The 17114-nt window shown below is 39.5% G+C and overlaps 1 protein-coding gene across 1 annotated transcript; it reads right to left on the bottom strand.

Annotated features, from left to right (window-relative positions):
- Positions 1 to 468: 468 nt before the first annotated feature.
- On the bottom strand, positions 469 to 15942 carry gipc3 (GIPC PDZ domain containing family, member 3; the record flags this gene model as incomplete). The annotated part of the gene is made up of 6 exons (XM_084548199.1): positions 469 to 1017; positions 2460 to 2541; positions 3218 to 3327; positions 11769 to 11949; positions 12388 to 12573; positions 15661 to 15942. The coding sequence occupies 6 exons, from the start codon at positions 15940 to 15942 to the stop codon at positions 866 to 868; spliced, it is 993 nt and encodes a 330-aa protein (XP_084404325.1). The 3' UTR covers positions 469 to 865.
- Positions 15943 to 17114: the final 1172 nt, after the last annotated feature.

The following is a 17114-nucleotide window of genomic DNA, read 5'->3' as shown; positions in this document are numbered from 1 at the left end:
ATCAGTGCTAACCACTACACCACTGTGGGCAAAATTGCCTGAATTGAACTCCAAGGGAACTCCAAGGGATGCAAGCTCCAGCACAGGCATGCAAAAGCATTTATTTATGCATCGTATTGTGGGAAGTTATGGGCTGAGTTCCTGTTTGACAGTATCAATAATGTGGGAAAACTGAAAAACTGAACTGCAGAGCAAGGTCATTCGGCTGGGGATCATCTCCCCTGGCATTCCATTTTCAGATGATATTTTTTTTGCAAATTCAGAACAGTCACCATACTTTGGGACTAAGGATATTTAAATTACATTATTTTATTTGGCGTCCACTTAATATTGCTAAATTGTGTTCACAGATGTTAAACACTAGAAGGAGAAGCTAACGAATGCATTCCAACTTTGAAGTGACCTAAAATTGTTGTTTTTTCCCAGCGGTGTTTCATCTGAGGAAAAGGGTTGACTGACGCTTATCAACGCTTCCTGGATTCCTAGATGGCTCACTGATGTCCACTGGGGCCGTTTTCTTAGCATTCCGTTTTCCAACACCTCTGTTGCACTGCGGTTTTTAGGTTTTTATGGGGAGGGAGCACTAACAAGTTTTCTGTACTAAAAGATAAACAAAGATAAAACAAAGGTTTGTGGTGATTTCCACCCTTGAAAAGATAAACTGTATTTAAAACTACAACGTAGTTTTCTGTGGTTTGTATTTATTGTAAAGACTTGACAAAATTCAGAAAAGGCATTAAGGTGATGATCTATTTTGCACAAATTATTGACATTTGATTGTCGCCCCCCTCGTGATTGCAAAGGAAGTGATTATGAATGCAAGGACTGGGAAGGCAACAATAAAACATACATGTATAGTAAATGTCTACATTCTGCCATTTTTCACATCTCCAATAGCTCCCCATACGTCAAACAAAAATACATCGGGGAAAGCAAAATCTCCCAGAACGGAGTCCAAGGCCTCGGCAAAGTCATCCGGGTTCTTCTTGTCTTTGCCCGCTTCCACAATGGTGGTTGCTGCAGAGAAAAAAGGGGACACGAGAATGTACACATTCAATTTTCTTTTCTCAGCTGTCAAAGCTGAAACAACAGAAACCAAACACTTCTTTATAAATTACATTACAGTTTTTACAGCAATATCTCCTTTTAAGGTTGTATTCTGTGGAACTAAACTGGGAAAGCATTCAGTGTGACCCTTTGTGTTTTCTCAAGAAACTCCTACAGTGATATTTTATTTGGTTTCACAAAAGAGCCATAGAATGACGCCATGCTGTTTTTATGAACCAAAATCAGCCAAAAAATAAATAAATACTGGTGTAATTTGGCGTAAGACCCAAATATAGCTTGAATGATGACAATCATTTGACAATCATATTTAAAACCAGGATTGTGCACCCAGATGAAAATCTGCAGAAGGAGTCGCATTCAATACATTCAGAGTTAAACACATGCCACATTTTCTCTTCTTTTTAAAGCAAAAGCAGATCATCAGCAATACATAACAATGCCCCAGTGAGGAAATGTAATCTTGGTCTTATCACCACAGACTATTCAAATATGCTCTCATTTGTGTGTTAATAGGGTGTTAGCATGAACGCACTTTGCCCGTTTGTCTCTCTGACTTAGATCCCTCTTACAACATGACACAGTGTGTAGAGAGTCAAGATGAGGACGATGACAAGTGTCTGTGTCTGAACGTCTAAACATGTTTTTGTTTTTTTGTTTTGTTTTTTTTGAAAGAGCAAATCCAAGCAAAAAACTGAGTGAAGAGCTTTTCAAGAAGTCACTGACCCATCTTAAATGTGATTCATTTGGCCAAACGTCCATTAAGCAACCAGGCCACGCTGGGAATATGGGAAAGGGCAAACTCCTATCACTCTCAAATTCTCAAAACTATGAACCACGACTCTCTTTCATTCTTCATCTTGTGAAGCTGTTGTCAAATTCAGGATGAAGTCAAGTTGTCTGCTACTGATGTTGCCAGTTTCTGATAACACACTTTTTTTATTATTATTTTATTTCTGACAATGAGGAAAAGAACTTCAAGTTACATGCAATGTTTAGTTTTTTCTATATATTTTTTTTTTCTTTTCTGAAGCTTTTAATCTTTTTTTCGTCTTTCTTCTGCAGCCGGTTACTCAGTTGAGCATGAAATGGCTTGCATTACATCTCAATGACAACCGAGGACACTCCCTCAGTTGAAGAAGACCATGAGATGTGGATAAAAGCGCTAAAAAGAGCTATGCATCTCACCTGGAGTTGAGATATTTTTGTAATGACATTGCACCTTCCTGCACCACAAAGCAGCAAACGCTAAAAGTCAAAATCTACCCATCAAGAGGCAGTGAGGCAACGTGAACTCGGTTTGCGTGTGTCCAGGACTGGATCACTTATTTGCATCCAAACATGGACATTAAGGTAAAGCCTATTTTAAAGGGTTGTTACGTGGGTGGTCTTACCCAGCTCCAGGTCTCTGATGCCCATGTAGCTCTCCAGCAGGTCGTCCACTTTCTTGGTGGCCCGTTCTTCAAACTCGTTCTGCTGGCAGAGCAGACAGAAAAACACAGAGGTGTTCCCCCTCTAAATATGGTGACAGAAACTCTCTGAGAGCTTACACCCTGGTGCCAAATCATTTAAGGACCACGAACGCTTTGGGTTATTGTGTATAACTTGTCTTTATGTTATATAAATACATCACACGTTGTAGACTCTGGCTTTAACTGTTTGCGTCCCATTTTGAAAGCCAGTGTCCTTCTCTGTCCCATATATTTACTTGAATGATAATGCCCGTGGGTTCATGCTACAGTTAATTTGAAATATCGTGCACTGAAGTAAGTCACTTGAAATACTCAAAACAAACGCATTTGTTTAGAAAGGACACTTCCTGTAACAGAGCTTAGTTTGTTTGCTTATGTTGTGAGTGGAGTTAATCAGGGGACATAGAGTGCTTTTCAGTTCAGGTCAGATCTGTGTCGTCCCGTGTGACCACTTAGCATCATTATGCACATAGAAAAAAGCAACCTTAAATCAAAGGATGGCAAAGATAAAATTTAAAAAATAAATAAATAAATAAGATCTTGTAGGTTGTAAAAGAAAGTTTCAAATGATTTAAAATTGCTCTGTGTGTTTGTCTTTATACGTGTAGCTATGCATGATACCATTCCAGGACATCAGGAAGTTAAGGCAGTCATTGGCCGACAGAGCATGTGAAACTCACCACTTCCTGAACTGTAGCAGCACCCTTGGAGCGAAGACGCAGTGTCTCCTTCCCGTTCACCATCTTTCCCTCATTAGACTTTGGCGCTCTGGTCCTCATTCCAATCATATCTAACCACACACGAAGGATGAAGGCCATTATTCAAACTGTATGTTTCAGTTAGTTGTAATATGCCACATTATGAGTTTTCTTCTCACTGCTAACTAATCTTCTACTATTTCCTAAGAATCCACAGACAGAAACCAAAGGTACCTTCCTACACTTAACCTCACACACAGTACATTTTTGGTAAAGACGCATTTAGCTGACGCTGAGGTAAGGCCCCATAATTCACAGTCCCTTGTTTGGATGTAAACCTATTTTTCTCTCTAATGATAAAGTGTTCAGCTTCTTCCAGCTGGTCAGGCTGTTATTTATCTCCGGTTTACCTGAGGACACACTGCCACTTCTGCTTGTTTTTATTCATGAACTTCAGGATTAATAAGAGATGCTTGGCTGCATGATGCCACAAGGAGTCATTTTTTCTAAAGTTATGTTGCCTATGAGGAAGAAGTTTCAAGTTATTCTGAATGTAGCCAGTGGCGATACTGTATCCCGACCAGACAAAAAAAAAAACACACTGTTGGAGGTGCTCGTGTTCATTCGATATTTTTAAGACATTCTTTGATGCTTCTTGTAAAGGATGAGTTCTGTATCAATCTGACTCATGATTACTTGGTGTTAACGATAAAGATTTTGACTGTGCATCAGCAGCTCTGGGCTAGCAAATGTTGTGTAAATTGATCCACCAGATTTGATCTGGAGCAGCAGCGTCAAACTCATTTTAGTTTGGGGGCCACCAGTAACCAGTGACCTGAGTCCGAAGAAGTACGAGTACATTATGAAACAGTTTACATTTAATTAACAATCCATTTAGTTTTGCATCCCACTGTTGTGTTATGTCCGCAAACCACAGTCAGTGTCTTCTAACTTTGCAAATTCCTCCCCCTGGTAGGATAGGACCCTTTGGTGGGTCGGTTTTGGCCATATGTTTAACACCCCTGGTATAGAGTCTTGACTGCAACATGTGGTTTTGCAACAAAGTTTTTTTTTTAATGTTTTAGTTTTCCAACTTGCCCTTTTCTTTTTAGCAGGCTCATATAAGAACTGAGCTCAAAGAACACCACAGAAGGCCACTAATATGGCTGTAGCTTATAATGGGATGGTGAATGTTAAAACTCTATTTTGAATACACTCTAGGGGTCTGCGTGAAAATGCACATCTGTTAAATGTGCTGTCAGTGATTCCTAAGAGAAAATAAATCTGTGCCAGAGGAAGGCCAGAGGTCAGCATCCGCTATGTCACACAGGAAGCTGAAGGCGGTCAGTCCTCCTGCAAGTTACATGTGTTTGTGTGGCATTTGCATATTTGTGACATGTAACAGCTCTGCAGAGTCATGTTGGACATGACATCACACTAAAGAATTAGACTTCCTTTCACCTCTCCGTGTATGGGTATATGAGAATTTCCTCTTTCTTATGCGCTTAAAATGTAATGTAATCCATCATATTCAGATTTCAGCCAACAAGTGTGGACATTTATTGGAAATTATGAATGCCTTTAACGGAGCGTCTATCTGCTCCCGGGTGTGAATAGCTACACAATGGCTATGTACACAGAGTCCCTTCACCGTGAATCCCCTGATTTCACATTAAATGAGTGTCTATTTGCATACGGATGAGAACAGCCAAACAGTAGCGTTTTACACTCAGAGCCATAGAGATGTCCTCACCCCATCCCTGCACAAAGGCTGGGTTTGTGGTGGAAGAATGGGTCAAATTCAGGACAATCACCTGGGAGAGTGGGATGGATTTTTCCTTTTTATTCAGCTTTTGGTCAGTTTGTTTTAATCAACAAAACTAGTTGGTTTACACATATCTGAAAGTCTTTTTGCCAAAAAGCCTTTCTGTCGGGTGGAAACAGCATTGTTGGCAAGCAGCAACTGGGTGCTTGTCTCTTCCACACTACACACCCAGCTTAAATAGTCACATTCAGGAGTTCAAACTGCAGTGCTGGCTACAGAGCACTGGTTGCAAATAGCCCCAAAATAATAGCCTGAAAATAATGACTCTAAAATTATACTTCTAGGACAATCAGTGGTAATCACACTTTTCTGTTACCTCAAGTAACAGGAACCTCTTTAATGCATTCCTCGTGTTAGTATGCAGAGTAGTCAAGGCTGTATTTTATACCAGTATGAAGTTAATATTACTGATATCAGTTAACATCTTATTTATTGCATTGCATTGTATGGGTACCGTCTTTACTACTAAGCATATTTTTCTATCCACACAAGACAGACAGAATAAAGAAAGGCCAACAGTTTTTAACGCTTTTGCAGAGGCAGAGAGGGCCGTTGACCTTTTGAAGCAAAAGAGGATATCATCCCATTCATGCTGAAAGATCAGAAAAGCTCACTGACAGAAACAAAGATCTCAAAGACAAGACTGTGTACACTGGACTGACATATTCCTGTGCTCACTTTGGAGCAAAGCAAGAGAGTTTGAGGTAAGGAACACTAAACAAAGTCAATGATTCTGTTTTTGTGGTGGTTTGGCATTTACATGGTCTAAACTACACTTGCTAATCTCACAGATTTGTGTAGAAATTAAACAAATTACATTTCTTTATTAAACTTACTTCAAATTGAAAAAAACAACACAAAATCAAAATACTTTTACAATTAAAAGTCCTCAATTCCAGATTATACTTCAGTAAAAATGCAAGCATTGTTTAAATATTGTAACCAGTTTGCTAATCTTTATACTGCCTGGTTTACTGAAGTGAAAATTCTTGCCAATGCCTTGGCAAGAATTTTGTGGAATATTTTCTGACCAACTGGGATGCTCAAATTGAAATGTGGTCTCATGTCATTAGAAAGGATTTTGCCCACATGGGAAATTATTGAAATAGCAGGATCTAAGTCTAGTCCCATAAACTGAAAATGTTCCTGGAACCAAATCTTCAGATGTCTAAAACTCTAACTGGACTTATCATATTGATAACTGATGGAAAGGCAGGCATCGTAGAAGAGCCAAGATTCAGGTTATGGACATTTGCTGTGACAGCGAGATGGCGGCGGGTTTATCTACAACCTACAATGATGTCAGCATAGTTGCTGAAGACCAACAAAAACCAGATAGCAGTCAAATCAGCAGCGGAAAGAGTGACACAGACCACAGTGTTTACAGAGTGGTCAGAGATGCATGTCATCTGTTTCTCCACAAAATGTTTTTAATGCAATATGAAATCATGACCCTTAACAAACCATCATTAATTCACCCAAGATGGCAATGTGAAGTGGAGGTTGGAGATCAAATTTTTAACCACACTGAGGCCATCTGAACATTGACAAATGAATGTGGGTGGATGCACAACTTTTGTTGAACACTGTGAAATGGGAAGCTCAGCTGGAATGACCAATTTGATGCCGGCTGGGGCAACCCGTGGCAATGGCAACTCTGATAGCAAACTCGGTGGGTAAAGAATAGGAGGATATCTTCGAGGCGAGGAAACAACTGCTACACTGCTGGATGCTAAATGGGAAGGTGGTATTATCTGAAGTTGACCTAATATATGAAACAAATAGCCTGGAGAGGTTGGAGTACAGGGAAGAACAGATGGGAAGGCCCCAAACAGACAAAGCTTCACATTCACATAGTTTAACTGTAGTTTAGACCCAGAACACTGAATACCTGTTCCCGTATTTAGCATAAAACACATCCTGTGAGTGAATATTATCAATCTAATTAAACGCCGTTGTGATGACCACCCCAAGATGGAGCCCTTGCTTCCTTTCATTGTGCCCAGTAAATTAACCATCCCCTGATACTGGTTACAGTGCTGGAGGCATCACGCTACACAAAGATGACCTTTAGTCCTCAAAGGAGCAGTGGTTCAATGGTTCAATATAAAATTTGTTTCCATTTTATTGTGGTAATCAAATAGTGTTTATCATATTATTAAATTCACCACGTCATTGTGTCTTGTGTGAAGGTTTGGAAGCTGGAGGCATTTGACAGTACTCAGTGTGAAATCAGTAAAGCCAAAACATGTTTCACTGAATCTATTTAATTATAAGATACAGTATGAGGCGTCTGGATAGATGGATCCATTGACAGTTTATAAAAATAGAGGACCACACCATGAACGAAAGGATTTCTGACTGGCAGCTTTGAAGCTCATAGTGATGATTGATTGATTCAACCTTAATTCCAGCTCATTCACCAAAAAAGTCAATGGTTCTGAATGGCGGGGCCTTGTTTTTGTGGTGGTATGGCATTTACACGGTCTAAACTGCACTTGCTAGTCAATAAAGAAATGTAATTTGTGTACACATTCGCAGATTTGTATTTCTACACAAATCTGTGAATCTGTACACAAATTACATTTCTTTATTGGGGCATCACTTCAAGTTGAAAAAAACAACACAAAATCAAAACACTTTTACGATTAAAAGTCCTCAATTTCTAGATCATACTTCAGTAAAAATGCAAGCATTGCTATTGTAGGCAGTTTGCTAATCTTTATACTGCCTGGTTTACTGAAGCGGAAAGAGCAATGCCTTGGCAAGAATTTTGTGAAATATTTTCTAACCAACTGGGATGCTCAAATTGAAATGTGGTCTCATGTCATTATTAGAAAGGATTTTGCCCACATGGGAAATTATTGAAATAACAGGATCGAAATCTAGTCCCATAAACTGAAAATGTTCCTGGAACCAAATCTTCAGATGTCTAAAACTCTAACTGGACTTATCATATTGATGGAAAGGCAGGAATCGGAGTAGAGCAAAGATTAAGGTTATGGACATTTGTTGTGACAACGGGGTGGCAGTGGGTTTATCTAGAACCTACACTGATGTCAGCATAGTTGCTGAAGACCAACAAAAACCAGATAGCAGTCAAATCAGCAGCGGAAAGAGTGACACAGACCACAGTGTTTACATGAGTGGTCAGAGATGCATGTCATCTGTTTCTCCACAAAATGTTTTTAATGCAATATGAAATCATGACCCTTAACAAACCATCATTAATTCACCCAAGATGGCAATGTGAAGTGGAGGTTGGAGATCAAATTTTTAACCACACTGAGGCCATCTGAACATTGACAAATGAATGTGGGTGGATGCATAACTTTTGTTGAACACTGTGAAATGGGAAGCTCAGCTGGAATGACCAATTTGATGCCGGCTGTGGCAACCCGTGGCAATGGCAACTCTGATAGCAAACTCGGTGGGTAAAGAATAGGAGGATATCTTCGAGGCGAGGGAACAACTGCTACACTGCTGGATGCTAAATGGGAAGGTGGTATTATCTGAAGTTGACCTAATATATGAAACAAATAGCTTGGAGAGGTTGGAGTACAGGGACACCTCAAGTCACTCCAAATGGGAGCAATTGTTCAATGGTTCAATATAAAATTTGTTTCCATTTTATTGTGGTAATCAAATAGTGTTTATCATATTATTAAATTCACAGCATCAGTGTGCCTTGTGTGAATGTTTGGAAGCTGGAGGCATTTGACAGTACTCAGTGTGAAATCAGTAAAGCCAAAACATGTTTCACTGAATCTATTTAATTATAAAATACAGTATGAGGCGTCTGGATAGATGGATCCATTGACAGTTTATAAAAATAGAGGACCACACCATGAACCAAAGGATTTCTAAATGGCAGTTTTGAAGCTCAGTGATGATTGATTGATTCTAGAATTATACCCGGTTGTATATTTATTTCAGCTGTAAAGTTGGACAGTGGAAGGTCTATGGGGATTGGCTCACTTTTGGAGCTGGATTAATTTTTCCAGTCACAGAGGCTATTTTTTATTTTTATTAATTTGTACTGAATATGTTACAGATGCTATAAGGGAGATGGTTTACAGGCAACTGAATGGTTTTCAATAAAAGTTTGACACGGTCGGGTATTTGACAACAGCAAGATTTCAATTCTGCATTATCTTTTTCTTTTTTTTTTTTACTTAAGTCTAGTTTTTATTTTTTATTTCAGTTGACTAAATAGTTTTTTTTAGTTCAGTTGAATGACCTTGCTTGTGATATAATTTTGTAGATAAATAAATTAAACTTCCATGTCTTCCATGTATCTTTTTGTAGACTGTGTGTTTTCTTCTGTATAAACTAATTAACATACATATCATCAAAGTCTCAAAGGTGAATGTCATTACTCTAACTTGACATGCATGTTGTTACCATATATTTGTCAAAATGAATGTGGGTGGATGCATAACGTTTGGTATTTCATAATCCCAGATGGACTTCCAGTCAAGAGGAGGTAAGAACAACACAATTACAACAATGCAACTTAAACATACCAAATACAGAACACAATTAAACTCAAAAGCAAGGAGGTGACAGTGGGTTTAAACTAAATTGTCATAGTGGCTACTAATGAATAATGAAAAAAAGCCCCTGTTTACTTTCCGCTGGCATTTCCATGAGTATGCAACTACACGCTGGAGGCTCTCTTAACAAAGACAATATATGGTGACAACATCAGTGGCAGGAAGTCAGTCAGGATTTGGTTTCCCATCTGATAAGCAAAGTTGTGGACATAAAGGCTCCAACCCACTCAGAACAGCGGACTTCCTTTCTTTTTCCTTCAAATGTTCTAAACCAGATGCAATAAATAAACCACTTATTGAACGTTTGACAGGTGAAACATTTCTTGGAAAGGATGAGCCTAAAGGATGACCTTGTGAAAGAGCTCCTCCCTTTCACTTAAATAACACAAAGATGTGTTCTTTGCAAGGAGTCATTTTGCCAGTTGCAGCATAGTGCAGCTAATATGAAAAGTTAAAAATATTAAATTGACTTGACAGGCTGTAACTTCAGACACAAGACAAAAATGAATACAGCAGGAGCTAAAAAAAAAAAAAAAAAAAAGAAAAAGAAGAAAAGTGTATGCCCTGATTTGGTTTTGAGCTGGGCAAAAAAATGTGCAACATGAACTTGTTGCACCAGTTCTAGTTCTGGTAGATAAATGGCTGCGGTGTAGTCTAAAAGTTGCTTTCTAGCTCTGTAGCAACGGCAAAGTACAACAAGCACATCTGGATCAAATATTTACATCTCCTTTGACACGCACTGCTGTGTGACTGTAAACCGTATAAAAATTGATGTTCTATGCTTTCACCCTCTGTGTGTGTGTGTGTATGTGTGTGTGTGTTTGTGTGCTCTTGTACAGCTATCTTTCTGAGGACCACTTGGAGTTTTACTCCATCGGAGTAAGGACATTTGTGCAAAGTGAGTACATTTCTTCAAAATGCTGTTTGAGGGTTAAGACTCGGTCTTAGGGTAAAGGTTAGCATTAGGTTATGGTTCGGATTAGGGTAAAGGCTAGGATTTGGCACTTAGTTGAGATGGTTAGGGGGGTGGGCAAGATGAAAAATGTAATGGTGTAGAAGAAGTTATCTTCTTCTGAGCACTGTATATGCGCACCTAGGTTGTAGCCATTTACGTCATTCATTTTTGCAAATATGATCAAATGGCTGAAATCAGGGAAACTGTTAGGTGGGATATCTGTTCTTGAGCCTGTGCTCTTTGTTATTTATGTTGTGGGTCGTGTGTAACTGTATTGCAATTTAATTCAAATGACTGGCGTTCTAATTTTATTTCCATAACTACTGTGTTATGATGATGGGGTGGTGTTAGCGCCACGGTCATGGTGGTCTTTGTAGAAGTACCAATGTCTGTGTTTTTTTACGGTGTGGGAGGAAACTTTACATGGAATACTAACTGTGGGCCCTGGTTGTCATGGTTACCCCTTTATGGCCGGCCCTTATGGCCACAAAACCTTTGGGTAAAAGTTACAATTATTTTAGGGTTGGGGGTAGGGATATAGTTGAGATGTTAGGGTTATTTTATTTCATTTAAAATATGAAATCAAAATAATTAAACCATATATGTGCCCTCAGAGCAACTTCTGCATCTACCATCACACAAGATCTGGTTGAGGCTTCAAAAACACCTCTGTAACACCAGCATATTAATTGTTAAGTGTAACAGCTTTTCCAGGCGTACTGGCAGACAGCCAGTGGGCATTTCTGAACTGGTCCTGTCTCCTTTTCCTGTTTATCTGATGAGTTATGGAAAAGTACTTTGGAACGCTGAAACCCATCAGCAAGTACTGGGGACAACATCAGGTGACTTTGGACAACAGAGCAGTTTATCAATCAGCTTATGGTGCCACATTTGTACGCGTCCAGCCCTATCATTTTGCTTAGTTTGTGTGCTACAAATTTAAGATGGCAATCATAACAAAAAGATTAATGTTGAATGCAAGCACCAGGATTCCAATGGAAATTTATATTTTTAGTCAAAATGGTGCAAAGACAACTGAGTATTAGTGCATATTGTAGCTTCATTAAGTAATGCAGTAATTTCAGTTCATGAGCTGCCATTTTTGACTGATATCAAAGTCTATATTAACGTGCCTAGTCCCTGTCCTTTGTACTCATGACCACAGATTCCAGACAACACGAGACATTCACCACTCACCAAAGGCCTTCTTAGGCCCCACAAGGCGAAGGGTGAAGGGTATTCCTCTCGGTTGCTCTTTCAGCATCTTAGCCACCTCATAGTGTCGACACCCCACAATGCTCTGGTCATTGATAGCCTCGATGTGGTCGCCAATACATACCGTCTTCAGCTGATCTATGGTGCTGCCTTCCTTTATCCTCTGTGAGAAAGACAGTGGAATAAATATTATGTGATGAAGAGTTTTAGTGAATATGAAATATGTTTGGACATATTATGGATTTACACATTTGATTAATGTCTATAAATGACAATGTAATAATTTCATAAATGACTAAAAACATATTTTGTGTTTTGTTATTGTTAATCCTCTGAAAATAACAAAATAAGTATGTTTAAAATGTCCAGTATTGGTTTGAGAGTTAATCTAGTTGATCCTGTGAACGTGTTGACAACCAAAGTCTGAATTTACCTAATATGTTATTTGGAAGTTTTCTTATCGTAGCCTCTGCAGAGAGTACTAAAAATTTCCGATTGATTCCAGACTAGTGTAATCACCTTTGTTATCCAACCTTAACAAAACTCTTAAGCGACTTAAGTTTTCTGTCTTTCATCCTGTTTTGCTCCACCTCTCATTCACCTTAATGAAGGCATATCCAGCCCCATTGTCTGTGATGGTGAGACCCAGCGCGTCTTCCGTCTTTGTCACTTCCACTTCTTTGGTCTCCCCTCTGACGTGAGCGAAGATGAAGTCCTCCAGTCCGATCTGTCCCCCCAGTAGCTTCTGCATGTCCACTTTGTGAGAGTTGAGGGTGCAGAACAAGATCTGAGGGGAGGAAATGGACCAAAAATCACACGTTTTAACACAAGCTTAAATAGACTGAACACCTTCACTGGAATTAAAACCACATCATCATTAAGTCCATATGCCATGAAACTAAAACCTCCTGTTTCATTACAAAAGCAAATGGACCCCATCTGAATTTCTTTGGCTGTGCAATATACAGACTAAACAGCAGATGGCAGCAGAGCCAAACTATTTGCAGGTGAAGTTGTGGCCATTTTGTCTTGAGCCAAGAATATGCTAAGCTCAATACTTGCTCATAATGCATTAAGAGCTTTTGTATATTTCAAAACAGCTTTTTACACTTAAACCACAACAAGCCCATGATCTGATTAGACATGTGATGCCTCTTTTAGGACTTGAGTACTTAAATGTTTTTAAACGTTTTAGTCACACAATCTGATATCTGTGCACACTTAAAATTAAAATATTATCTCTAAAGCATTTAGAAATCATTTAATCTGACAAAATCCCACAACAGTGAACATCAGCCATGTGTTAATGCACACTTTAAATGACAGTGTTTGTACATTTGATATTGTAGAATCTTACTAGTGACCGTCTGAAAAAGTGATTTTATTCCTAGAGTTCAGAGCAGGAAAAAAAGAGAGCTGTTAGTGTTAAATAACTTGAAAGATGGAGCTAAAGTTCAAAGTAGATAATCCATAAAGGAAATTCAAGTTAACCTGTTGGAACTCTTATCTCAGAGCAGTTCCTGTTTACTGTAATTATATTTGCAAGGGGAACACCCTGAGTGCAGTCCAAGGTCTTCTCTGGCTGTACAGTGTCAGATGCTGTCCGCATGAGGTCAAGGAAGCTGTTGCACTTTTTACTATCAGTAACTAATTGCCTGATATTTCTCCAAGATGATTTCCTATCGGTTTCGCATGCAGTTCTAGATATACCGACTGTTACAGAAAATCAGCAATAATGACTTTGCTGCAAAACTACTAACATCATTTATTGATTCATTTGAGACCAAAACAGTTCAAGAATATCCTCTTATTTATCTAGAGAGTATTGTTACATAAAAACGTTATTTAAGCTTGATTGTGAAAATTTAAACCTAAACTCAACACACCCTTTATTGGACATCGAGCTATCACATGGCGGACAGATCGTGAGGAACAGCTGACTACTGTTCTACCATGGCAGTAATTCTACATCGCTGTATTATTCCTTTTTGACAATCCGAGTCATTTTGATTAAGACTGACAAATTACACTGTGTTAATGACATATCAAAGATACATAATGAAGGAATGGTTTAAAAGCACTCATATAAACAACGAAAACCACTTGGAACTTGTGGAACAAAAGGAAACATGCTACAAACTCATGGGCTGGTGGTTGACTGAGATCACATAGGTGATACCATACGGAATGCACACATTACTTCATCTGTTATGTTTATATTTATCTTCAACTGATACACAGATAGGCCTTCACGGTGACCTTCATAATATCACTGCTGATAACCGCTTGATAAGCCAGCGCTAAATATTGTGCTATAATAGCCCAGTAGCTATTTAGCTAAATAGCTGTTGTGCTAAATAGCTATTGTGCTATTGCTGAGTGTGTGATCTGTTGTGGAATGCAGCAAAACAGCTGCAACCATGCCAACCATCGATTTTACCCGCATTCTCAAAAGCGTTCAAATGTTTTAACAGTTTATCATGTTAGCATTAAAGCGTTATAGCGTTACTGACCCATGCAACTTTTTTTTTGTCACGTTGTCTTGTGGACAAAGCTATATAATACAGTCTGCAAAGCACAGTGTAATTTCTCTGAGGTTTACTGAGTAGTTCTTTAAACGTACAGTGGAATTTATACAGAGGGATACGGGAGTATGTGCTTTCCTCAGCAATTTCCTCATCTTTCCATGATCAGTCTATTGTTGCATCTACCACCAGCTGCTCTAGATAGACGTAATCTAAATGTAATCCTGGTCTGAAATACTTGATGAGGCTGTAACATGGGTCTATAAGATATTGGCCTTGTGAGCAATGCTGTAACAGTTTGGATCATTTACAGAGCAACAAGTACAAGTAGTTTATTTCCAAGCTGTTGTGTAACCACCTATATATTTAGTAAAATATTAATTTGTGGATTAATTATTACATTTTTACACACAGAGGTTAGTTTACGAGTCATGCGGCGCGCTCTGTTGTTCTTAATGTACTCTGACCGTAGTGGTCCACGTGACTGTCTTCTAAGGAGGAGCTTTGACAAGTATCAAATATACTGATCAGGCATAACATTATGACCATCTTCCCAATACTGTTATGTCTCCCTTGTGCCTCCAAAACAGTTGTGACTCATCAGAGAATGGACATGGGCCTTCTGAGGGTGTCCTGTGGTGTCTGGCAACAGAACGTTGTTAGTGGGGGGCTTTGGGTCCTATGGGTTGAGGGGAGGGGCCTCTGTTGATCAGGCTTGTTCCAGTGCATCCCACAGATACTTGATCAGTTTGGGATCTAGTGAATTTGGAGGCCAGGCACATTTTGGAGGCCAAGTACTGTTCAATGAGTGTCATTGCTATGGGGTGGGGGTGCCTGGTCTGGTCTAGGTGGGTGGTACATGTCTAAGTAACATCCACATGAATGACAGGTCCAAAAGTTTCCCAGCAGAACATTAAATTGTCACAAGATGGTCAATGTTATTTACTTCTCCTGTCAGGGTTTCTACTTACTGTATGTTCAGATTACATCCAATGTTTGAGGAAAAATATTTACAATGATTGTCTGTAATTGTTAAAACTAATTTTGAAAAACATCTGGAGTATAGGCATAACTTTGTGTTATATGTGTAGATGTTTACTGACTGCAATACATCAGATTATTTGTTTCTATTATTGATTTTGGTCAAGGCGCAAGGAAGTACGAAGTCTAGCAGACAAATGATCTTCAGTAGTGCATCATGGAAAAGAAGAGTCTAGAATGGAAACCTAACACCTATTTACAACTGGACTGACGGACCAGAAAAGCATGATGGGAATACAACTAAATAACATCAATCTTTGCGTGTTGCATATCTGGAAAGTCCCTGTTACATCCATAGCCATTTGTACCTCTGAGGGTGAGATGTTGAACACTTCCGCGATCTTGGCGTACAGCTCCTTGACATTAGTAAATCCATGGATGCGGCCTGTTGGACTTCCGTGAGCCAGCTGGGTGTGGAAGATGAGCCTAGGCCTTGAATATTCTGGTGGACCTGGTGGTGGGGGTGAAGGTGGAGGAAGTGGAGGTGCTGTGGGCTCCACACACCCCGGACTGTGAGCCTTTTGCTCCTCCATGGCCTCAGCCCCTGCTACCTTGGAGTCCTGCGGGCTCATATCCTCCCCGTTCTGCATCAGCCCTATAGCTCGGGTTTTGCTCCTCTGTAGGAGCCCTGGTTGTGCACTGCTCAAGAACAGTCCTGTCCTTCCCCCTCCTTAGCTGACCAATCACCTAACCAACCAGCCAGCCAGAGCTTTGGGGTGCAGATAAATTAATGATGAGAAAAGCCTGGTAACTGTAGCTGAAAGAGGCCAGCCAGGCCCTACAGTGTAGAAACCCAACACCCTTTGAGTTGTTTCACCTGAGCCTCTGGCAGCTCACGCACTGAGAACACAAACAAAACACATCAGGTAATTGTTTCTTCATACATATGACACGGTTAAGACTCTAATCCCCCCCTATCAGTCTAGCTGCGAGACAAGTTGCGCACACATGACCCTGAATGTGCAAACATCCATCTAAAGTGTGAAAATGCCAAGCATATCCGCAAAATGGGCAGCCGGGAGTCAGGCACTGACAATGTCCCAGTGTTACCGGTAAGATGATATCATTGGGTAGGCTGTAAGATGTCCTCGCCTCGTTGAATGAAAGAAGTTGTTGCTGGGTTGAATCCTTGGTGATGCACTGACCTTTCTGACCTTGCAGACAGCCCACGGATGGACAAGATGACAGTTTAGGATGACAGACAGATATTTTATTCACAGGGATGTGGTGCTTTTTTATGCTGACGTGGTTTTAAGTTAATGATTTTAACTTAATGTTCCAAAGTATAAAATGACTGTAAAACCCCAAATTAAATAAATAATACAAGATCATATTTATTTTGGTATTGTAAAGGCAGTATAAAATACGAAAAGTAAATATCTTTCTTTTTGAATAATTGTAAAGCTTGGAACAAACTGCCCAAAATGATGATTAACAACAGAATAAAATATATAATGATCTGCAGGGGATGGATTGAAACAGATAAAAGTCAGAGAGACAGCTTGGTAAGGGGATTTCTACTGATCAGCTGACATGATAATGATTTCACAACTCAAACCTTGAAAAGCCACCACTAAGAGGCTCAGTGAATTCCAATTTTACTCTAGCATGGTGTTCTTTCCACCGTACCAAAAGTATTCGTCTCACTCTATCTCATGTGGTGTGTTACTCATGCAAATTGGGGAAATTTTTATGTCAGGATACAAAACGCTGTCTGTCCGTCTTTCAGTTGTGGAAATTCCAGATAATTCTCATTTGAACG

Source organism: Chelon labrosus, assembly GCF_963514085.1.
Source record: "Chelon labrosus genome assembly, chromosome: 7".
Taxonomy (NCBI): Eukaryota; Metazoa; Chordata; class Actinopteri; order Mugiliformes; family Mugilidae; genus Chelon; species Chelon labrosus.
This window is presented reverse-complemented; position numbering and strand designations above follow the sequence as displayed.